At 49.0% G+C, this 24,382-nt stretch overlaps 1 protein-coding gene and 1 long non-coding RNA gene across 3 annotated transcripts in view; one reads left to right on the top strand and one right to left on the bottom strand.

Annotated features, from left to right (window-relative positions):
* cmtm4 (CKLF-like MARVEL transmembrane domain containing 4) overlaps positions 1 to 13,647 on the top strand; it is an 86,976-nt gene extending 73,329 nt beyond the window's left edge. Inside the window, exons 3-4 of one of the 2 annotated variants that reach the window (XM_063067239.1) lie at positions 1,539 to 1,637; positions 10,273 to 13,647. In XM_063067239.1, the coding sequence (XP_062923309.1) occupies positions 1,539 to 1,637; positions 10,273 to 10,677 (504 nt within the window). In that variant the 3' untranslated portion in view covers positions 10,678 to 13,647. Of the gene's footprint in view, positions 1 to 1,538; positions 1,638 to 8,196; positions 9,057 to 10,272 lie in introns of those variants that run through there. The other variant, XM_063067240.1, reaches the window with a different exon arrangement.
* Positions 6,124 to 9,189, bottom strand: LOC134356345 (uncharacterized). Its single transcript, XR_010020340.1, has 3 exons — positions 9,050 to 9,189; positions 7,275 to 7,363; positions 6,124 to 6,633 (listed from the first exon to the last, which is right to left on the bottom strand). It is a non-coding gene; the product is annotated as an uncharacterized LOC134356345 (long non-coding RNA).
* Positions 13,648 to 24,382: the final 10,735 nt, after the last annotated feature.

The following is a 24,382-nucleotide window of genomic DNA, read 5'->3' as shown; positions in this document are numbered from 1 at the left end:
AAAGGCTACCCAAGCAGACTAGATGGGCCAAATGCCCTAATTCTGCTCCTATGTCGTATGGGCTTACATCAGGAACAAGGGGGTAGGGTGGATCCCAGTAGGGACTAAAGGGAGGAGAGGGATATGGACCAGGTGTGAGGAACAAGGGGTAGGGTGGATCCCTGTAGGGACCAAAGGGATGAGAGGGGTTTCGAGGGATATGGACCAGGTGCAGGTCCCAGGAGGAGACCGGATTGGCACGGACTAGATGGATCGAAGGGCTTGTTCCTGTGCTGTATGACTATGACTCAAACCTGGATCTGACTTTCAGTGACGTGGGCGCAGGGGTTCACGGGGGGGGGGTGGATGGAAGGGAGGGGGGGTGTAATGGTGCGGTCTGAGACGTCTGGTGCACAGTGTGCAGTCAGACAGAACACATCTGGAATACACTTCCTGGTAAAGCTCAAACCGCACAGATATTAAACTCTCCAGCTGGAATTGCTGAGATTTTTGTGGTCGGGTCCGCAGCGTGTGCCGAGGAACGAGTTCTGAGAGCAGGGCCAGAGCCAGGAGGACTGGGCTCCTACCTCACCAAGAAGTAGCCAGACCGTTCTACCGCACCCACCCCTACAGCCTCTCATCTGCCTCCCGAGTCGGCACGTAGGTGAAAAGTGGAGGGCTGTGTGGAAGGGAAGGGTTAGATCGATCTTAGAGTGGGTTAAAATGACATCGTACTGTTCTGTATTCTTCCATTGTTACCCTTCCCACTTCACACTGTGAGTTTACAGGCGTCAGATGTGCATGGGTAACTATAAACCCCAGACACTGACTGATATAAAGAACATAGAACAGTACAGGCCCTTCAGCCCACAATGTTGTGCTGACCCTTTCACCTACCTTCCAAGAACAATCTAACCCTTCCCTCCCACATAGCCTCCATTTTCCTATCATCCATATGCCTATCTAAGAGTTTCTTAACTTTCCCTAATGTATCTGCCTCTACCCCTGGCAGGGTGTTCCACACACCCTACCATTCTCTGTGTTAAAAAAAAACTACCTCTGATGCCCCTCTATACTTTCCTCCAATCACCTTAAAATTATGCCCCCCCTCGTATTAGCCAGTATTTGGCTGCCCAGTCAGCTTCTGCCTCTCACCATCTTGTCCACCTCTATCAAGGCACCTCTCATCCTCCTTCACTCCAAAGAGAAAAAGCCCCAGCTCACTCAACCTCTCCTCATGAGCCATGTTCTCCAGTCCAGGCAGTATCCTGGCAAATCTCCTCCACGGCCTTCCTGTAATGAAGAGACCAGAACTGAACACAATATCGCAAGTGTGGTCTAACCAGGGATTACTAGAGCTGGACCTGTTAGTGTCAGTTTAACATTTCTGGGTGCACGACCTCAGACCTCACCATTCTGCCAGTTTGTGCTTGTGTTTGTGTTGATGGTAGTATTTAATATTTCCGTGTGGGTTGTTTGCGCGGTGAGCTTCACGTGAGTAGGGACTCTCTCCGCATGCTGCTGTACGTGACCATAAAACCGACTGCATTCTTCCTCAGGATTTGATCAACACCATCGTCAGTACCCTGCTCTTCTTCATCGCCTCCATCGTCCTGGCAGCCATGAACCACAAGAGGAAAGGGGAGATCGCAGCTGTGGTGAGTGTCTGGGGCTGACCTCAATCCTACCACCCAGGTCATGCTCTCTTCTCTCTGCTGCCATCAGGAAGGTGGTACAGGAACCTCAGGGCCCACACCACCAGGTTCAGGAACAATTATTACCCCTCAGACATCAGGCTGTTCACTCATCTTCACTCACCCCATCACTGAGCTGTTCCCACAACCCCTGAACTCACTTTCAATGATTATTCATCTCATGCTCTCAGTATTATCTATTTATTTTTCTATTAATTATTATTATTTCTTCTTTTCTAACTCCTTGTATCAGAGTTTGTTGCCTTTTGCATGCTGGCTGTTTGCCCTGTTGGTGCGGTCTTTCATTGATTCTATTATGGTCATAGGATTTATTGTGTATGCCCACAAGAAAATGAATCTCGTGTTTGTGTATGGTGACATACGGTATATGTATTTTGATAATAAATTTACTTTGAACTTTGAAACATAGGAAGCATGTTTTTCACCCCTCAGGAGTGTAGCCTGACCTGTGACCTTGGGGTGAGTATTCCCTCACCTGTGGCTTTGGGGGAGAATTCCCAGATCTCTAACCTCAGGGAGGGATTCCCTGACCTATGCCTTAGCGGTGACCGTTCCCTGACCTCTGTCAAATTGGAGCTCTCGTTCCCAGACCTGTAACCTTGTAAGCAAACATTCCCTGACCTATGACCCTAGAAGACTGTTCCCTGACCTGTCACCCCCAGTTTCTCTGAGTAGCCCCCAGTGAAGCTACTGTCACTGCCCTCAGACCATGACCCCAATCACAGCTTGCTACACAGAGATCTTCACCACTTCCCACCATGACCCCTTCGCCGGGCTTCCACTACCCCCACTAGGAGGCCCTTTGTTGGGGTCGACCACGGATGTTGTTTCCCAGCTGTCATACACAAGGCAGGGCAGTATGACGTGGAGAGCAAGCTGAGGCCCATGTAGCAGACTCCCTCTCTCCACACTGCTGACGAATCCAGAGGAACAGCAGGGACCCATACAGTTTGGCACCAGCGGCGTCACAGAAGTTACCAGTTAGCATTGAACAGCGGACTGCCTTAGGGACTTCAACTCCAGATTTTTCCTTCGAGGTTTGCTCCCACAGTCTTCTCCGGGAGTGGGTATGACCACAAGTCAGCGGAGGTTTGAGATCAAAGCTCTCCTTCTCCTAGATGAGCTGCCAACCACAGCTGACGAGCCCCATCTGCCCAAAGCGACTGATTTTAAAGCTTCAGTAACTCATCTTTGCCCGTTCTCCTGTCAGTGGGAACACTTCTGCTGGGTTTAGCAGCTAAGTCACACGTGAAGGCCAGGAACTGGACTAGGGTGTCAGAGGCTATTTGAGACGCATGCCATTGGGAGCATTTAATAGGTAGTGGGAGCTTGTCCCCATTACCGCCCTCGGCTATAACAACCTTAAGGAACCCTGTCTCCATTAATCCCACAGGAATCCCTCCATACACCTCCTCTCGTGCACCTCCATCGTGCAGACCCAAATCCTGCAGTCCCAGTAGCCACGAGATGAGAATTGGTTCAGTTCCTGAGCTCTGGGTTGTGCAGTGAAGCAGAGATTGGTGTTGACGCTTCCCTGCGGGTGGGGTGAGGCGAAACCTCCATCAATACTGCCCTGTCCTCCCCTCAAGATCATGACCTGCTCCCTCAGAGTTGGGTCAAGGCTTCCTCAGAGAGAGGTCAAAACTACATCGCTGACAGTTAAAACTCCTTCAGACGGGTGAAAGCTCCCTCAGAGATGGATTAAGGCACCCTCAGAGTCGGGGTCAAAGATCCCTCACAGAGAAAGGTCAAAAATACATTGCAGATGGGTTAAAACTTCCTCAGAGTCAGGGTCAAAGATCCTTCAGAGAGAGAGATCTACTGATGGGTTAAAGCTCCCTTGGAGATGGGGTCAGAGCAGTGACAGGTTAAAGCTCCCTAAAGGAGGACAGGAGTGCCCTCTTGTGGCCACCCCTATGTTGCAGCTCAGCTGACATCAGAATCCAATGGCACAGAGGCTTTGGCCCATTAAGTCTGTACCCACCATCAAGCCGCTATCCATACTGGCCATACATGGGTTGGGTTGTGGACACTCTCTACCTATAGTAATGTTATTAAATTCCCCAGCCTGAAGTAGAGACGTGCCAAGTACAAAGTATTCGTCTTGTCAGTGCAAGAAAGCAGGTTCACCGGGGCACTGCGCTAGTGTAGCCTTTAACACAATACTGTTACAGCTCAGGGCGTTCGGAGTTCAGTTGAGTCGCAGCATATTCTGTAAGGAGTTTGTATGTCCTCCCTGTGTGGCCAGGTGTGTATTGCTGTAGATTTCCAGGGGAGGGTTGGGGTGTGGGTTGACGATAATGTGGAGGGATTACGTATGGGATTAGTGTAGATTTGGTGTAAGTGGGTGGGTGATGGGTTAGGATGGATTCTGTGTGCCAAATGGCCTGTTTCCATGTTGTATCCCTCTCTGTGTCCCTGTGCTCTCTCCAGTTGTGGGAATCTCTCCCTCACCAGCTGCTCAGGCAGTGAGTTCCTACTCTCAGCCTCTCCTCTGGATGAAACTTCTGTTCCTCAGATTTTTAGCTCCCTTAGAGATGAGTCAAAGCTACCTCAAAAGTGGGGAAAAACTCCCTCAGATGAGTCAATATTTCCTCAGACAAATTAAGGCTCTCTTAGATGGGATATACTATAGCTCCATCAGACAAATGAAACCTCCCTCAGAGACGGGATAAAGCTCCCTCAGGGATGATGAAAGATTAGATGTAGCTCCCTCTAGTGGCTGGCCCTTTATTGACTCTTCCTTAGGTCTCCTCTTACCCTTTTGCCTTAAAGCTGTGCCCTCTAATTGTAGACATCTCCATTCTGGGTAAAAGTTACCCAGTCTACTCCCACATACTAGTATCATTGGGCGGGGGGGGGGGGGGCGCTCCTTCTCTCTAGCGATCCCGGTCAGTGCTGTCTGTGTGGAGTTTGTATGTTCTCCCTGTGACTGTGTGGGGTCTCTCCCACATTCAAACGATGTGTGGATTGGGAGGTTAATTGGCCAATGTGAAGTGTTGCTTGGTATGCAGGCAGGGATAGAATCGGGTGGGTGGGGGGAATGTTGATGGGAGTGTGGGGAGAATTAAGTACAGTCAGTGTAAAGTATGCAAGATTGCAGATGCTGGAAATCTGAAAGAAAACAGAAAATTCTAGGGGGAAAAAAAAGACAGGCCAGGCAGCATCTGTGTGAAGGCATTGTAGTTTAACACCAGCTGAAGACAACTGGGGTTAAGGTGTCAGGTGAGAATGAAGGCATTGCAGACCAGAACCTTAGCTCGATTTCTCTCCACAGAAGCTGACTGTTTCCAGCTTTTTCTGTCTGTATTTCAGTGTAAATGGATGGTGAATGCATCGGGATTTGTTCAAAGTTCAAAGTACATTTGTTATTTAAGTTTGTATACCATATACAGACTTGAGATTCATCTTCTTGCAGGCAGCCACAAAGCAAAGAAACACAATAGAACACATGAAAACCCCCCACACCGCAAAGACCGTCAAACATCCAATGTGTTTAAAAAGAACAAATCATGCAGACAGTAAAAAGGTAAACAAATGACACGCAGAACTTGAGCCGCAGAGTCTTTAAAAGTGAATCCACAGCCTCGGAGGTGAGTGAAGCCGGTCCAGGAGCCCAATGTTTGCAGTCCGCAGCTGCAGAGTCGGTTCAGCACTGAAACGAGTAAACCTCACCAAGTAGTTTGTCCTTCACCCTCAGCTTGCTGATCCAATTTACCACATTATCATCCAGATCATTGAAATCATAAAACATTGAGGAAAGCACAGAAACAGGCCCTTCGGCCCACAATGTTGTGCTGAACCAATTAAATTAATATTCAGATAACCAGCTAATCTAATCTCTTCTGCTTACACAATGTTCATGTGCCTATCTAAATGTCTAATAGAAACATAGAAAACCTACAGCACAATACAGGCCCTTCGGCCCACAATACTGTGCTGAACATGTACTTTAGAAATTACTTTGGGTTACCCATAGCCCTCTATTTCTCTAATGTATCTGGCTTTACCACCACCCAGGCATTGCATTCTGGGCACCCACCCCTCCCTGTGTAAAAACACTTTTCTGTCTCATCCCTTTTGAAATTACCTCCCTCCCCACCTCTCTTTAAATGCATGCCCTCTGGTGTTAGACATTTCATCCCAGGAAAAAAGATATTCCCTGGCTACTCTATCAATGCTTCCCATACGAAACATGAAACAGAGGAATTCAGGTTGGGCAGCATCTATGGAGAAGAAAAACGAGGCGACTTTATGTGGGCTGTCAATGGTTCAATATAATATCAGAGAAATGTACAGAATACAACCTGAAATTCCTACTCTTCACAGACATCCACAACGCAGAAAAAACCCAAAGAATGAATGACAGAAACATCAGAAGTCCAAAGCCCCCCCTCCCCTCCCCCCCACTTGCACCAGAAAATGCATCAACCCACCCCCCCATGCAAGCAATAGCAAAGCCCCCGAAGAGACCTTGATCTAGGGCCCATCAAAAACTACAGTCCACAACCAAAACACTTCGATATCTCAGACAGCCCCTCTCTCTCTCTCTCTCTCTAGTGAGGGAAAGAGAGTTTGCTCCTGCAACAACAGAGACCAGCAGCTTGCCGTTTCAAAGTTACAATCTTGCGCTGCTTCTCCAAGCCATCCAACTCAAGGACCGACAGGCACTCACTCACTGTTAAACAGGGAGGGAGAAAGGACTGCTGGAGGGTAGGGGCCTCCTTCCGACGGCAACGCACACCGCCTGCTGTCTCGATGTTTCAGTCTCCTGTGACGCTTCAGTCGGTGAAATCGATGAGGAACTGGGTCGTTCACGGCGCCACACACCGAAGGCACGTGTCTTCCAGGCTGCACGTGAAGATATCCAAGTGCCAGGCCACATGGGGAGTCCAAGAACTCAGCTGTCGTTCACAGACCCCGACAGGACCCCAGCAACCTTAGAAGGAAAAAAAAGACAAAAGAAAAATAAGCTGTTTTACAGACAAATTGGAAGGTCTGCAAAAACCTTTGTTGCCATCTTATCCCGCTCCTGCCAGGACTGGAAAGAACGGGGGAAGAAGCCAGAATAGGGAGGCGGGGAGGGGTTAGGTAAGAGCAGATGAGGGGGAAGGTGGAGGGGGAATGAAGTGAGAAGCTGGGAGGGGATAGGTGGGAGAGGTAAAGGGTTGAAGAAGGAATCTGATAGGAGACCAGTCACCATTGTCTGTTGTATATTAGATCTGTAACCACTGAAGTTTATTTTCTTTTTGATTTCCACTTCCTTGTGAAATGCCCCTCAAGTTCAAACTTTATTGTCATCTGACTGTACATATATACAACCAAATGAAACAACATTCCTCCAGATCACGGTGCACCCACAAAACATATTCCACACACAGCACATCTATGACCATAAATAAGTTAATATTAATAAAATATTATTTTAAGTGCAGTAAGCAGCTCGCTGTCCTAGTGACAGGACCCCAGTGGTGGCAGGGTATTCATTATTCTCACAGCCTGAGGGGAGAAGCTGTTACCCAGTCTGGAAGTCCCAGTCCTGATCTCCTGTACCTCCTTCCTCAATACCAGCGTGCTTACTGTGCTTCTGTGTCCTCGCCCTCCGCTAACGACCTCGATTTTCTTGAGACCTGTAGCAAGAGCCCGCTCCACATGTAAACGTAACTTTGCTAGATCAAATAACAACAGAACAAAAAGATTGTTACTTATCTTTCCACCCATTTATTTCTTCGAGCTCAGCCGGCGAGTGAACTTGGACCCGATGTCAGGGAAAGAACCTTTCTCATCTCTCCGGCTGTTCTACAAGTTCACTGCCCAATATCAGAATCGACGGAAGTTAAGGCCACTGATACAAAAGAACAATCAGTTTGATAACCATTCCGGCCAAGTCAATGGACTATTGATACAAAAGTACAATCAATTTGTTAGACACTCCAGCCACCTTAATTAAAGGAAAATGTCCTGCCTGGTTTGCTGGAGCCACAACTTAATTACAAAGCCAAGAACATCAAATTTATGCTTTAATTAAGAAAGGAATGTTCTGTCTAATTTCCATCAGGTACTGCCTTTTGCCAAAATCAAAAGGTGTGAAAAGCCCAGAGATATCTTATGTGGATCTGGGCAAACTTTAATCATCTTGCTCCAAAGAAGGCAGCTGTGAGACATTATTCAAACACACTGCAGTCACAAACATAGCCGGTACTGAATCCATTGTTTACAGGAATCTTGAGAATCCCCCTTTCCCTTAAACTTTATCATTCACTTTAGTCTGTAACGGTACAGCACTTTCATTATTCTACTGGCTAGGGAGGTAGACTTGCAGAATTTAGTGTTCGTAATAATCAGTAATGTTTTCCAATGCTGGTGAAGCTGCACAAAACAAGAAATTTCACCATCGATTGGAGCCGGAGACCCCACTCTGACCTTGCATGCCGCCATCTTGTGACATACCGTATTCTCTCGGGCCGCCGGTCACCGTCTCTCCTTCTGTCCCTCCCTACAGGTGTTCGGCTTCCTGGCCACGGGGGCTTACGTGGTCAACTCGTACCTGGCCATCAGGATCTGGCGGATGTCCAGTTCGAGGCAGGCAGCGGGGCAGGGCAGCGAGTACACGCGGGCTCGCTCGGAGTCGCGGGGGGAGGTGGAGAGCCGGCCAGAGATACAGAGGCTGGAAGAGTGAAGGACATCCATTCTGATCCCCTCCCTCTTCCCCCACCTCCCCCTCCCCTTTCTGCCCCACCTCTGCTCACTGCAGAGCAAGCGAGGGAGTGACCGGTCAGACTGCTTGACCAGCGGCTGAGGGAACGAACATCCTTTATCTCAAGAACCTTGTCTCCGTGTCCGAACAACTGCGATCGTTCAAGAAGCTACCCAACCAGAGGTTAACTACAGACGGGCAACTAAATGCTGGCTCGACCTCTGAAGCCCACATCTCTTGAGCAGATGGAATAAAAAAACAACCCGCCGATTGGAGTTATCCTGTTTTTGCAGGAGTTTCCCCAACTGGATCAGAAAAACCGGCTCCCGGTTCCCGGCTCCAACCTTCTCCATCCCACCTGTCCGAGATGTCCCTCCTTCACCTGTTGGCAGTGCGAGCCAGACTTATTTATTGATGAGAAGTGTGTGCGCTTTGCAATCAACACTTGGAGAAGAGCGAGTGGAGGGGTGGAGGGTGTTGGCGGTGAGCCGAGACTACCCCCAGCCTGCTGCCAGCAATGCACTTTATGCAGAGGGACGTTGGGCAGTGTGCTGTCCCCAGAGGCTGCAGGGGGAGTTGACCGTGCCACGATTTGCACCCGCCTGCGATTTAAACATCGACTGCAAACACAATTGCCTTTGGAGACAAATGCACTCACCCACTGTCTGGTTCAGTTGTCTTCAGCCAGGTTGCCTTTCCTTAATGAGAAAGTCCAAAGATTGATTGTAACCTTGTCTGTCTCTCTCTTTCTCTCCATGTCCCCCTCTTTCTCTCGTTTTCTCCCTCCCTGTCTCTCACACACACACAAAGCTGTCTTCCTCCCTCTGGCTCTCGTTCTCCAGCTTACTCTCTCTTTCTCTCTCTCTCTATGTCCACATCTCTTTCCGTCTCTATCTCTCTCTCCCTGTGTCTGTGTCTCCTCACTCTCTCATTCTCCCCCCTCTCTCCCTTTCTGTCTGTCTGTCTCTCTGTCTCACCAAGACTTGCCTGACTTTGCCGTTTCTTGATGAACCCGATGTGTGATCGTCTTGCATGGTCACCCAAGCCTGGTGTCCACAGAGCTGCCGAGTCCCCCCTGCCCTGCTGGTGAAAGGAAGATGGTTTGAGAAGGTGGTTTGCACACACTGAAACGGATCTCCAGTTTACTGATTGTCAGGACACTGGGATTGTTAGTAGCTGGCTATTTATTGCAAGACAAAGTTACTGAATCTAAATATTAACAGATCTGTTCTTTAATAGGCAAAGACAGTGACTTGCTTTTTTGATAGGACCATTGACATTTACAGCAGGGCCCAAAGTGTTCTACGGCCAGCGAGGAGACGTGAAGTTCTGCAGATGCTGGAAATCTGGAGCAGCACAAACAAAATGCTGGAGGAACTCGTGGGGTCAGGCAGCACCTGTGGAGGAAATGGACGCCCAGGGTCTTCAGCTGAGACCCTTCACCAGGAATGTGTGTTGCAGCTGCAAGTTATACAATAGCAAGCTCCCACAGGCCGTGAGGCAACGATTGTTTTTTATTTTGGAAATGCCGATCAAGGGGTTAATTTTGCCTGCAGGAGGTAGAGCCAGGCACTGTAGCTCTTCTTTGGTGGGAATCCTCATTTCAAAGGCGTGAGAGCAAACCGGGCTGTGGTTCCCGTCCAGTGCAGTTTTGTCAGAGGTACTGAGACCTGACATCAATAGCTTGTCAGGTTCAGAATCAGGCTTATTATTGCTGACACATGTTGTGAAATTTGTTGTTTATTTAGAGTCACAGCTCAGAAACAGGCCCTTTGGCCCATCTAGTCTGTGCCAAATTGTCATTCTGCCTACTCCCAACAACTCATGCCAGGACTTGTAGCCAGCAACCCCTCTGATTATTATTATTTTTTTTTTTTACAGCTGCACAGGCTACCCAATGCTTTGAACAGGAAATTTTTTACGCAGCCAGAAGGAAATTTCAGCTGCGCAGCAACAGAGGCTACGTGCATGGGAACAGTAGAGGGAACAGCGTCCGTAGTCCTCCCACCCTTTGTGCCTATCCAAACTTCTCTTCAATGCCGAAATCAACCTGCATCCAGTGCTTATGCTGTCAGCTCGTTCCACACTCTCACCACCCTCAGAGAAGAAGTTCCCCTCAGGTTCCCCTTAAATATTTTACCTTTCACCTTTAGCCTATCACCTAGTCTCACCCAGCCTCAGTGGAAACAGCCTACTGGCATTTACCCTATGCACACTCCTCCAACCTGTGTACACTTCTGTCAAACCTCCCCTCATTCTCCTACACTCTGGCAAATAAAGTCCTAACCTGTTCAGCCTTGCCCTGTAACTTGGGTCCTTAAGCTGTGGTAGCATCCTTGTAAATTTTCTCTGTACTCTTTCAATCTTATTGATTTTCTTAGGCAGGTGACCAGAACTGCGCTTCATTCGGAGTAAATGAAGCCAAACCAATGCCTTGTACAACACAACGTCCCAAGTCCTGCACTCAGTGCTCTGATTTAATGTGACACATCCCCTACTCTCCTGATTGCTGATGGAGTGGGAGAACGGGGACGAGGAGTTGGAGAGAACGTCATAGCAAGGTTCCGTTCCCTTCCCACCACCACGTCTGGAATAAAATCACCTCACCCACCCACCACCTCCTTCCACGGGAAACGTCCGCTTGTGTTGATTATAAACCAAATAGCTCCTTGTCGAAGGAAGAATGGAACTGTTTTAATTTTGTGCATTGTCTGTGCACAATAGAAGCTGCTGGAAATGTCACCTGAAGTGCCTATTAGACCATAGACCATAAGACATAGGAGCAGAATTCGGCCATTTGGCCCATTGAGTCTGTTCTGCCATTTTATATCTCTCAACCCCAGTCTCCTGCCTTCTCCCCATAATCTTTGATGCCCTGACTAATCAAGAACTCACCAATCTCCGCTTTAAATATTCTCAATGACTTGGCCTCCACAGCCGTCTGTGGCAATGAATTCCACAAATTCACCACCCTCTGGCTAAAGAGATTCCTCCTCATCTCTGTTCTAAACGGATGTCCCTCTATTCTGAGGTTGTGCCCTCTGGTCCTGGTCTCTGCCACTATAAGAAACATCCTCTCCATACCTATTCTACCTCGGCATTTGCAGATTACAATGAGCTTGGGCAGTGTAGTCTCATGTTTCCATAAATTAGATGCCATTAACTATGACAAACCCTCTGGGCCACATACTAAGGTTCAAACTAGCCACAGTTCCAGATACTGTGATGCGGGTCAAAGTGCAGGAAACTATGTACAGGAAGTACTGTTTTGAAGTTGGTGGACCAGACTTGTCCCCACGCCTTCCCCTGGCAGAGACATCTGCTGCCATGACAGGGGCACTGTAGGTGGGTGATTCTACCCCACTCTGAGGCCAGAGGTTCAATCCAGAATCAGGATCAGGTTTAATTACCATTCAGACTATACATAGACACAGCTGAACACTACAGCATTCCTCTCGGACCAAGGCGCACAACATTGAAAAGTAGCAATCATTCTAAAATAGTGAATAACATAATTGAAGATATTGAGCAAAGTATATTCACTCGAGGGAACAAAAACACATTGACATAGTCTAAAACCCTGAGCGACAATGTCCAGCGATCGACAATACAGTCGCCCGGCAGTGTACATACGCACACAATCCAGCACGTCACTACACCGGGAGGGTAGCACTGATGGGAGAGGCCAGGCCCTAGCTGAACTTGAACACCACGCTGTAAAGCTTCTGCATCTCTCGCCTGGTCTGCAGCAGCAGGCAAGCCCGAGGCTTGAGGCCTAGTTCTTGCTACAACCGAGGCTACACGCCTCCCATGTCAACTGTCCCTCCACCAGAGAAGGGTAACAAACCTGCGGCACTGCCCAACAGAGTCTTGCGATCGCTGGTGAGATGTCCGAGACACTCTCCCACGGTTATACTGCACCAACTTCGATGCTTCAGACTAGTGGGCAGCAACACAGACTGTAGCCAGGTCATCACCCTGGTAGCCAAACCGGTTCCTCTGATAGCCCAACGGGCTCCTTCAACACCTTGGCTGGCTGTCTCTCCGATATGCCAACTTCGACATCAGTCCAGCTACCCCGATCAATGGGCGGGCTCACTGATGGAGTAGCCCTGCAGTACCCAACGTTCTTGGAGTAGAATTGTATTTCGATCGTAAAAGAACTAATTGTACAAAGAGAAAAAGCACCTTCGGTTGACCCGAGAGACCACCACATTCGCACACGTTTACCGGAAGTTTCCAAGTACTGGTCACTGGCATATGTCATGAAATTTGTTATGTGGCAGCAGAGTATTTCAATACGTAATAAAAACTATACAATATATATAAAATAAATATAGTGCAAAAAAGGCAGAAAAATAATGAAATGGTGTTCATGGGTTCATTGTCCTTTCAGAAATCTGGTGGCTGAGGGCAAGAACCTATTTCTGAATCATTGAGTGTGTCTTCAGGTTCCCCAACCTCCTTGGTGGTAGTAATGAGAAGAGTGTGTGTTCCTGCTGGTGAGGTTCCTTAAAGACGGATGCTGCCTTTGTGAGTTTGTCTACTGCTGAGGTTGCTGGAGGAATTATCATAGGACTGTGGACTGTAACACATCCTCTTTGCTCCTACATTCTTGATAGAGTTATAGAACACTACAGCACCAAAACAAACCCTTTGGCCCATCTAGTCTGTGCCAAATTATTAACCTAGTCTCATTGACCTAAATCTGGACCATAACCCTCCATACACCTCCCTTCCATATACCTATCCAAATTTCTCTTAGACATGTCTGCATCCACCACTTCAGCTGCCAATTTGTTCCACACTCTCACCACTCTCTCTGAAGTTCCCTCTCATGTTCCCCTTAAACATTTAGCCAATTAAAAAGTCAATTCTCCCCAGAAGGAAGTTTTCCACATTCTCCTTGAGTGACCTTCCACATTGCAGTGAACAGATCGGGAATGACTCTCTGCTCTCCTGACCTTGGGACGGTGTTTCAGAATGGAGGGGCTAAGGGCAAGGATGCTGGAGACTCCAAACGTTAAAGCACATCAACCACGTTGAGCTGTCAGTCTGGGTTTAACTGAAGGTGAGAATTTCCTTGTTCTGTGTTGTGGTTTTTGTAACTCATTGTCTCTATTTTCCTCAGACTTCAGCTGTTCTTTCTCTCCACCATCAGAGCAGTATTTTTGTAGTTTAGATTTTACCAGGATTTCTGGAGCCACTTGTACAGATTCTCTGTGTGGTGACATTATCAAATAAACTGATTTTCACTGTCACGTTGCAATGTGTTCGATTGGATAAGTGTTTTGTTAAATCAAGAGGTTCTTGGATCCGACTCGTTGAGAAAGATACAAACTCCAATGATCTACTTACAACTACAAAACTACATGTATTACAACAGAGCAGAGCAAGCATTAAAATGGGTATGTGTTGGCCCCTCTCACTGCAGCACACCTCCCATTCTACCGAGCTGCTCTGCTGTTCGTGACCAGCACGTTGAAACCCTGAAGCACCCCCTCTCAACCGCTCTTTTATACCCTCTCCACTGATATGCAACTCTGCAGTAAGTGAACCGCTGCATTAGCACCATCTCAAACCACCGAATTAGAACCTATCACTGATAATAAAATAACTAAATTACCTTGGCCTAGAAGTTTAATTGTCATTCAACTGTACATGAATACCCATGTATATAGTCAAACCATATATGTGGGCACGTGGCCAAGTGGTTAAGGCATTGGACTAGCGGCCTTAAGGTCGTGAGTTCGAGCCCCAGCTGAGGCAGCGTGTTGTGTCCTCGAGCACTTAATCACACATTGCTCTGCGACGACACTGGTGCCAAGCTGTATGGGTCCTAATGCCCTTCCCTTGGACAACATCGGTGGCGTGGAGAGGGGAGACTTGCAGCAGGGGCAACTGCTGGTCTTCCATACAACTGTGCCCAGGCCTGCGCCCTGGAGAGTGAAGACTTTCCAGGTGCAGATCCATGGTCTCGCAAGATTAACGGATGCCTTTATAGTCAAACCAAACAGCATTATTCCAGGGGGCAAGATGCAAAACAGTACCAACAATCATACACAGCACAAAACCCAAAGAGCACATAAAGATATCAGTAAAATACTCTCCAAATCCCTGAGTCCATGAACATTGCTGGAGTCTACAGTTGAACATAGTACAGCTTGTCTTCCGCCAAGCGGACACTTGGGAGCAGCACTGATTCCCGCTTGGGAACACGGACTCTGAACACGCGCACTCTTACAACTCAAACATTCCTCTTATCTTACTGTGCTGAAGGAGAACATGGGCCCCTGTCACTCAGACTGTTCTGAAGCATGAACACAAAACTGCTATTTTGAAACAGAGTTGACTTATTACTTACCAATATTGATGTTTGTAAATTGTGGATGTTTGAATTCATTACTCGCAAAATCAATTGCCATTTACAATAGAGGTGTTAAAGTTAATTGAAACTTCAAGCAGATAGCCGATGATATTTTGAAGTTAGTAAAGACAATAGAGCCTTAGTTGTTGGGTGTGTTTCACATCTTTCCTATACTCCGATCTCATCTGTCTCTAGCACCCCTTATTGTTGTAAAGGGATCCTATGCTTTTTCCTTTCTGGAAAAAACTACAGAGGCTTGAGTACACATGATCTCATCTGTAGTAAGCAGAGGGGTCTCCAGTGGTCTCACTTCAAAGGTCTTGCTTGACTACAAAGGCCCCAGGCTATCTTTGCCTTACAGTAACTTCCCCATCACCTCTCTTCACGAGTTCCAACCCTGTGTTCAACCAATTTTCATAATGTACCCACAGGATATTGCATTTTCATACTGTGTTCCCACCATCAAAATCAAAGCTCCTGCAGCCACTTCTGTTATGTTCAAGGCCACAGTGGTGGTGAGACATTGAACAAGCACAAAGATTAACCATTTGCAGTACTGTCTAGTGGTGGTGAGACATTGGTCAAGCACAAAGATTAACCCTTTACAGTACTGTCCACAGAGGTGGTGAGACATTAGACAAGCACAAAGGTTAACCCTTTACAGTACTGTCCACAGTGGTGGTGAGACATTGGACAAGCACAAACATGCGAATGGTATGCTGGCATTTATAGCGAGAGGATTCGAGTACAGGAGCAGGGAGGTACTACTGCAGTTGTACAAGGCCTTGGTGAGACCACACCTGGAGTATTGTGTGCAGTTTTGGTCCCCTAATCTGAGGAAAGACATCTTTGCCATAGAGGGAGTACAAAGAAGGTTCACCAGATTGATTCCTGGGATGGCAGGACTTTCATATGAAGAAAGACTGGATGAGCTGGGCTTGTACTCGTTGGAATTTAGAAGATTGAGGGGGGATCTGATTGAAACGTATAAGATCCTAAAGGGATTGGACAGGCTAGATGCAGGAAGATTGTTCCCGATGTTGGGGAAGTCCAGAACGAGGGGTCACAGTTTGAGGATAGAGGGGAAGCCTTTTAGGACCGAGATTAGGAAAAACTTCTTCACACAGAGAGTGGTGAATCTGTGGAATTCTCTGCCACAGGAAACTGTTGAGGCCAGTTCATTGGCTATATTTAAGAGGGAGTTAGATATGGCCCTTGTGGCTACAGGGGTCAGGGGGTATGGAGGGAAAGCTGGGGCGGGGTTCTGAGTTGGATGATCAGCCATGATCATAATAAATGGCGGTGCAGGCTCGAAGGGCCGAATGGCCTACTCCTGCACCTATTTTCTATGTTTCTATGTTTCCTCCAGGTGCTCTGGTTTCCTCCCACAGCCCAATACCCTAATATTGGTTATTAGGTTGGTTGGTCATTGTAAATCATCGTGATTAGTCCAGGGTCGCTGGGCAGTGTGGCTGGGTGAGCTAGAAGGGCCAATTCCGCCTGTATCTCTTAATAAATGAGTTATTGGTGAGCGGTCGAGAGAGGACAGTGGGGTTTATTGGTTCAAGCTGTCCATTGGGGATTCAGATTGATTTATTTATCACGTGTGTGTACATTGAAACATTCAGTGATCTGGGTCGTTTGCGTTAGCAAGTAACAGAACGTAAGGGATGTGCTGGGGGCAGCCCACAAGTGTTCCCACACATTCCGGCAGTGGCACAGCACATTCACAATACTCAGCAGAACAACAGATACAACAACAATGACAGCAAGGCAAGCCCCTTTCCTCCCTGCCCCCTCACCCTCACACTCAGACAGACCTCCAGCCCTGCAAAGTTGAAGGAAGATTAGTAAGGATGGTGCCGGAGCTGAGAGATGTAACAGTCAGCAAAGATTGTTCAAGCTGACGGATTAGTTTAAGCAAGGGCAGGAGGATGGGAATGGAGTAGGCTCACAAGACCATAAGACATAGAGGCAGTATCAGGCCATTCTGCCCATCACATCTATTCTGCCATTCCATCATGACCGATTTATTATCCCTCGCAAACCCAGTCTCCTGCTTTCTGCTTTCTCCCTGTAACCTTCGATGCCCTGACTAATCAAAAACCTATCAACCTCCGCTTTAAATAGACCCAATGACTTGGCTTCCACAGATTCACCATTCTTTGGCTAAAGAAATTCCTCCTCATCTCTGTTCTAAATGGACCTCCCTTTATTCTGGGTGAATTCATTGAGGAAGTTAAACTAATTGGTTATTTTAATAAGACGTTTATATTGGAAGTGTGGTGAAATTGCAGACTATATTCTAGCCAGTCCTGTTTGCTTGCATTTTGACCCATATCCCTTTAAAACTTTCCTATCCATGTACCTGTCCAAATGTATTTTAAATGTCGTAGTTGTACCCACCTCTGCCACTTGATTGAAATGGGTGGCTGTGGAACTGTGGGGTGACCATTTAAAAACACATTGGGCTCTCTGATATCTCTCATGGAAGGAAGCCTTGCCTTTGAACTCAGAACAAATTAGCTGATTGTCATCTTATAAAGTCATAGAGCACTATAGCTCAGAAACAAGCCCTTTGGCCCATCTAGTTTGTGCCAAGCTTTTAACGCTGCCTAGTCCTGTCAACCCACACCTGGACCATAGTCCTCCATACACCTCCCATCCATAGACTTATACAAATTTCTCTTAGAAGCTGCAATCAACTCACACCCACCACTTCTGCTGGGAGCTCATTCCACACTCTCCTCACCCCCTGAGTGAAGTTCTCCCTCATGTTCCTCTTAAACACTTCACTTTTCACCCTTAACCCCATTAACCTCTAGTTCTAGTCTCACCCAGGACTGGACGCAGGCTTGGATTCTTTGAGGCACTCCTGGGCGGGACAAGGCACTCCTGGGCGGGACGAGGCACTCCTTCTTGGAACACAGGGCCGGGACCTTTCCTTGGACGCTGGGCCAGGATAACTGCCGAGGTAAACCACCAAGAAAACTGTCAGGGATTCAGCTGGAGAGGGAAAGGGAACAGTCCAGCCTTCGGGAAATGGCAAAGACAGCCTGACTTACCCAACGGAGGTGAAGACTAGAAGGGACAGATCCAACCACAGGGTAACAGCAAGGATGGCCTGACTTACCTAGGACAGGAAGGGAGCTTAGTCCAGGGTGGCTCCAAGTCTCAGGGCAGCCACAGAAACAGCCAAATCCATATCCAGCTCCAGTGGAACACAGCCACTCAGTTAGCCCCAGAAACAGACAAATCCATACCACAATGACTACTCCAACAAGAGACAACAAGGCTTCATGAAGCAGTGATCCTCCAACCGGGCCCAGAGATCATTAATGGCTGCTCTAGCCTTCCACCAGCAGGTTACTCTAAGGAGGTACTGACAAAACCAGCACCCGCACTGGAACCCAGGGCCACTTATATATTTCAGCCCCAAGACGAGCATCAGGTGCCTATGATTAAGCCCAGCTGAAACAAGGGACAGCCGGAAGACCTGGAGTCCGGAGTCCACGGACCGGACCGAGAACCGGAATGCGGACTTCACGGACCGGACCGTGACGTTATGGGTTATATGTAAAAGTATGTGAATGGCATACATCATTATGCCACCATGTGCCCACCTCACTAAAGTAAAACTTAGAGCAGACACGTATCTCCTGGCCCAGTGTTTTCCTTTTGATTAATTTCTGGAGCTACAAAACATAAGAGTGAGGGTCCTTAGAGATGGATGCTACCTTAGTGATGGGAACCAGCTCTTGGAGATGTCCTCGATGCTGTGGAGGATTGTGTTTGTGGTGGAGATGGTTGAGTTTACAACCCTCTGCAGCCTCTATTAATCTATTGGAGTTTCCATACACACACAGGAGCAGAATTAGGCCATTTGGACCATCGAGTCTGGTCTGCCATTCGATCAGAGATGATCCATTTTGGGGTTGTCAGGGGTTGCTGGGTGGTGTGACTCGAGGGGTCAGAAGGACCGAGTCTGCATTGTATCACTAAATAAATAAATATACCAGGTTGTAATGCAACCAGTCCGAATGCTCTTGGCCTCGTCTCTCTGGAAATTGGTGCTTCATTGTCCCTTTGAAAACTTTACCTACCCAACGAATGGCGACATTTTGCTGCAGGAACAGCGACCGCCTCCAGATGGCAGTGGTGGGTATGCACACCCTGCTCGGCAGCGCCACCACTAGGCTCCCTGAGGTACCACAGACACAGTGACTGCTTGTCTTTCCAAATCCACACCATTATTTTACAGATATATTAAACTGTAGTTAGGCTGCATCTGGAGCATTTCATTCAATTCTGGTTGCCCCATTATAAGAATTATAGGCTTTGAAGGGTGCAGGAGAGGTTTACTAGAAGCAATACATATAAAATGCTGGAGGAACTCAGCAGTCCAGGCAGCATCTATGGAAATGAGTAAACTGCCGATGTTTTATGCCAGGACCTTTCATCAGGACTCAGTTTCCCAGCATGTTGCCTGGATTAGAGGGCACGTGCTATAAGGAGAGGTTAGACAAACTTGGATTGCTTTTTCTGAGCATCATTAGTTTGAGGGGAGACCTGACAGAGTTTTATAAAATTATGAGAGACAGAGACAGCCAGAATTTTATCCCCAGGGTTGAAATATCTAATATTGGAAGGCATACATTTCAAGTGAGAGGGGTTAAGTTCAAGGAGATGTGTGGGGCAAGTTTTTAAATAGAGAGTGAGACTTGCAGGAATGGTGGTGGAGGCAGGTATTGTAAAGATATTCCAAGGCTCTTAGACAGGGACATGAAGGTCAGATGGTATTTTCTTTGATCTATCTATCTATCCATCTATCTATCTATCCTGATGACACAACAATTGTATGCCGTATCTCGGGTAATGATGAGTTTGAGTACAGAGAGGAAATTAAGAACCTGGTGGCATGGTGCGAAGACAATAACCTATCCCTCAACGTCAGCAAGACGAAGGAATTGGTTGTTGACTTCGGAAGGAGTAGCTGACCGCATGACCCAATTTACATCAGTGGTACGCAAGTGGAACAGGTCAAAAGCTTTAAGTTCCTCTGGGTCAATATCACAAATGACCTGACTTGGTCCAACCAAGCAGAGTTCACTGCCAAGAAGGCCCACCAGCACCTTTACTTCCTGAGAAAACGAAAGAAATCTGGCCTGTCCCCTAAAACCCTCACTAATTTTTATAGATGCACCGTAGAAAGCATTCTTCTAGGGTGCATCACAACCTGGTATGGAAGTTGTCCTGTCCAAGACCGGAAGAAGCTGCAGAAGATCGTGAACATGGCACAGCACATCACACAAACCAATCTTCCATCCTTGGACTAACTTCACACTGCACGCTGTCAGAGCAGTGCTGCCAGGATAATCAAGGACACGATCCACCCAGCCAACATACTTTTTGTCCCTCTTCCCTTCGGGAGAAGGCTCAGGAGCTTGAAGACTTGTACGGCCAGATTTGGGAACAGCTTCTTTCCAACTGTGAACGGCTGCTGAACGGATCCTGACCGGGATCTGGGCCGTACCCTCCAAATATCCGGACCTGCCTCTCCGTTTTTTTGCACTACCATACTTTCCATTTTCTATTTTCTATTTATGATTTACAATTTAAATTTTTAATATTTACTATCGATTTGTACTCAGGGGAGCGGGAAGCGCAGAATCAAATATCGCTATGATGATTGTACATTCTAGTTTCAATTGTTTGGCGACAATAAGGTATAAAGTATCTATCCATCTATCTATCCATGTATCAATCTGTCTATCGATCTCATCCATCTATCCATATACAGTATCTATCTAATCTATCTGAATTTCTATCCATCCATCTATCTACTGGTCCATCTTTGGTCTGTGGGAGGAAACTGGAGCACCCGGAGGAAATCCACAGAGTCACAGGGAAAATGTACAAACTCCTTACAGACAGTGGTGGGAATTGAACCTGGGTTAGAAGCAATTAGTTTAGTTCGGGCTTTGGTTACTAATTTAATTTGTCACAACAGTCTGGGCTGAAGGGACTGTTTCTGGGCTGTACTGTCCCGTGTCCTACATTGTGGGGTAAATTGCATAATACTGCATCATTTAACACTACATAATTTGATCTAAAAGGAGGGAGTTGGTTTTGTTCTGAGTTTGCAGTTCCAATATTTACAGCTCGTCGTGTTTTAACTCAGAGGGGGGAATTCTGAATCATTCTGTGCCCACAGATCACAGACATCCCATTTATGCTGAGCTACTTCCGGAAATCCGTCAGTGCCCAGTGACTCTGAAAAACAGAACCTACCCTGGGACTTCCTCAGCACAGCCTGCTTCCACTTTCTGAGCTGCAGAGATGGGCAAGTGGGGTGGGGAAGGCGCAGAGAGAGAGAGAGAGAGATTAATCACATGGACCAGGGTGGGGTGGGGGTAGAGTTCAGCAAACACCGCTTCATTTTCCGGGGAAAGAAGAGTGCATGTCCCAAAGGGGGGCGGGGGGGGTTAGGGTGGGGAGGGGAGAGAGGAAAGTATGCTGTGTTATTAGAAAAGTATTACTGAGGGACGGAGGCACTGAGGGAGGGACAGTGGTGAGGGAGGGGCGGTGGAACCCAGCAGGTTAGGCATCTCTGGAAGGGGATAAACAGACGATGTTTCAGGTCAGGACCCTTCATCAGGAATGGAAAGGGGAAAGAAGCCAGAATAAGGTGGGGAGGGGGAGGGGAGCAAACGGGGGGGGGGTGATAGGTGAGGGGGGAGTGTGGGTAGGGAGGAGGGAGGAGGTGAGAAGCTGGGGGTGATAGGTGAGGGGAGTGTGGGTAGGGAGGAGGGATGAGGTGAGGAGCTGGGGTTGATAGGTGAGGGGGAGTGTGGGTAGGAAGGGGTGATGAGGTGAGGAGCTGGGGTTGATAGGTGAGGGGGAGTGTGGGTAGGTTGGAGGGATGAGGTGAGAAGCTGGGGGTGATAGGTGAGGGGGAGTGTGGGGGAGGAGGATGGATGAGGTGAGGAGAGAGTGGGGGTAGGGAGGAGGGATGAGGTGAGAAGCTGGGGGTGATAGGTGAGGGGGAGTGGGGGTAGGGAGGAGGGATGAGGTGAGAAGCTGGGGGGTGATTGGTGAGGGGGGAGTGTGGGTAGGGAGGAGGGATGAGGTGAGAAGCTGGGGGTGATAGGTGAGGGGGAGTGTGGGTAGGGAGGAGGGATGAGGTGAGGGGGAGTGTGGGTAGGGAGGAGGGATGAGGTGAGAAGCTGGGGGTGATAGGTGAGGGGGAGTGTGGGTAGGGAGGAGGGATGAGGTGAGGGGGAGTGTGGGTAGGGAGGAGGGATGAGGTGAGAAGCTGGGGTTATTGGTGAGGGGGAGTGTGGGTAGGGAGGAGGGAGGAGGTGAGAAGCTGGGGGTGATAGGTGAGGGGGAGTGTGGGTAGGGAGGAGGGATGAGGTGAGAAGCTGGGGGTGATAGGTGAGGGGGAGTGTGGGTAGGGAGGAGGGAGGAGGTGAGAAGCTGGGGGGTGATTGGTGAGGGGGGTGTGTGGGTAGGGAGGAGGGATGAGGTGAGAAGCTGGGGGTGATAGGTGAGGGGGAGTGTGGGTAGGGAGGAGGGATGAGGTGAGAAGCTGGGGGTGATAGGTGAGGGGGAGTGTGGGTGGGGAGGAAGGATGAGGTGAGCTCGGGGGTGATTGGTGAGGGGGAGTGTGGGTAGGGTGGAGGGATGAGCTGAGAAGCAGAGGGTGATAGGTGAGGGGGGAGTGTGGGTGGGGAGGAGGGATGAGGTGAGAAGCTGGGGGTGATAGGTGAGGGGGGAGCGTGGGTAGGGAGGAGGGATGAGGTGAGAAGGGGGTGATAGGTGAGGGGGAGTGTGGGTAGGGAGGAGGGATGAAGTGAGAAGCTGGGGGTGATAGGTGAGGGGGTAGTGTTGGTGGGGAGGAAGGATGAGGTGAGAAGCTGGGGGTGATAGGTGAGGTGAGTGGTGGGTAGGGAGGAGGGATGAGGTGAGAAGTTGGGGGGTGATAGGTGAGGGGGAGTGTGGGTAGGGAGGAGGTGAGGAGCTGGGGGTGATAGGTGAGGGGGAGTGTGGGTGGGGAGGAGGGATGTGAGGAGCTGGGTATTGATAGGTGAGGGGGAGTGTGGGTGTGGAGGAGGGATGAGGTGAAGAGCTGGGGGAGTGTGGGTTGGGAGGAGGGATGAGGTGAGGGGGAGTGTGGGTAGGGAGGAGGGATGAGGTGAGAAGCTGGGGGTGATAGGTGAGGGGGGAGTGTGGGTAGGGAGGAGGGATGAGGTGAGGGGGAGTGTGGGTAGGGAGGAGGGATGAGGTGAGGAGCTGGGGCAGTGTGGGTAGGGAGGAGGGATGAGGTGAGGGGGAGTGTGGGTAGGGAGGAGGGATGAGGTGAGGAGCTGGGGCAGTTTGGGTAGGGAGGAGGGATGAGGTGAGGGGGAGTGTGGGTAGGGAGGAGGGATGAGGTGAGAAGCTGGGGGTGATTTATGAGGGGGAGTGTGGGTAGGGAGGAGGGATGAGGTGAGAAGCTGGGGGTGATAGGTGAGGGGGGAGTGTGGGTAGGGAGGAGGGATGAGGTGAGAAGCTGGGGGTGATAGGTGAGGGGGAAGTGTGGGTAGGGAGGAGGGATGAGGTGAGGGGGAGTGTGGGTAGGGAGGAGGGATGAGGTGAGAAGCTGGGGGTGATAGGTGAGGGGGGAGTGTGGGGAGGGAGGAGGTGAGGAGCTGGGGCAGTGTGGGTAGGGAGGAGGGATGAGGTGAGGGGGAGTGTGGGTAGGGAGGAGGGATGAGGTGAGAAGCTGGGGGTGATTGGTGAGGGGGAGTGTGGGTAGGGAGGAGGGATGAGGTGAGAAGCTGGGGGTGATAGGTGAGGGGGAGTGTGGGTAGGGAGGAGGGAGGAGGTGTGAAGCTGGGGGTGATTGGTGAGGGGGAGTGTGGGTAGGGAGGAGGGATGAGGTGAGAAGCTGGGGGTGATAGGTGAGGGGGAGTGTGGGTAGGGAGGAGGGAGGAGGTGTGAAGCTGGGGGTGATTGGTGAGGGGGAGTGTGGGTAGGGAGGAGGGAGGAGGTGTGAAGCTGGGGGTGATAGATGGAAGTGGTAAAGGACTGAAGAAGGAATCTGATGGGGAGGAGAGTGGACTGGACTGTGGGAGGAAGGGAAGGAACCAGAGGGAGGTGCTGGGCAGGTGAGGAGGACAGAAGGGGTAAGAGGAGAACCAGTATGGGGAATGGAAAAAGAGAGGAGGAGGGGAGGGTTGGATGTTGGAGAAATTGATGTTTATGCCATCAAGTGGAGGCTTTCCAGACAGAATGAGGTGTTGCTTTCGAGTTTGGTCTCAGCACGGCAGTAGAGGAGGCCATGGACAGACATGTCAAAATGGGTTATTTGGGTGAGTTTGTTGAAAAGAATTTGATTTTCACTTTGTGAGTGTGATTTTAAATGTAAAGGTATATTAAGAAATGTCCTTTGTAACTGCATCGTCAATGACTCACTATCAATGCCCCATCCATGATAACAGAGGGGCCCTGGGGAGCCGGGGGGGGGGCGGGTGGACAGTCCCACCGGCTGTTAGAGTTGTTATGTGAGAACAGCTGACAGCGACCCCTACTCTTGGAGCTGAAACACTCTGAAACTGTCCGGCTTACACCAGGGGCCCA

Source organism: Mobula hypostoma, chromosome 14, assembly GCF_963921235.1.
Source record: "Mobula hypostoma chromosome 14, sMobHyp1.1, whole genome shotgun sequence".
Classification (NCBI taxonomy): Eukaryota; Metazoa; Chordata; class Chondrichthyes; order Myliobatiformes; family Myliobatidae; genus Mobula; species Mobula hypostoma.
Note: the sequence above shows the minus strand (reverse complement) of the source record. Positions and strands in the feature narration are given on the sequence as shown.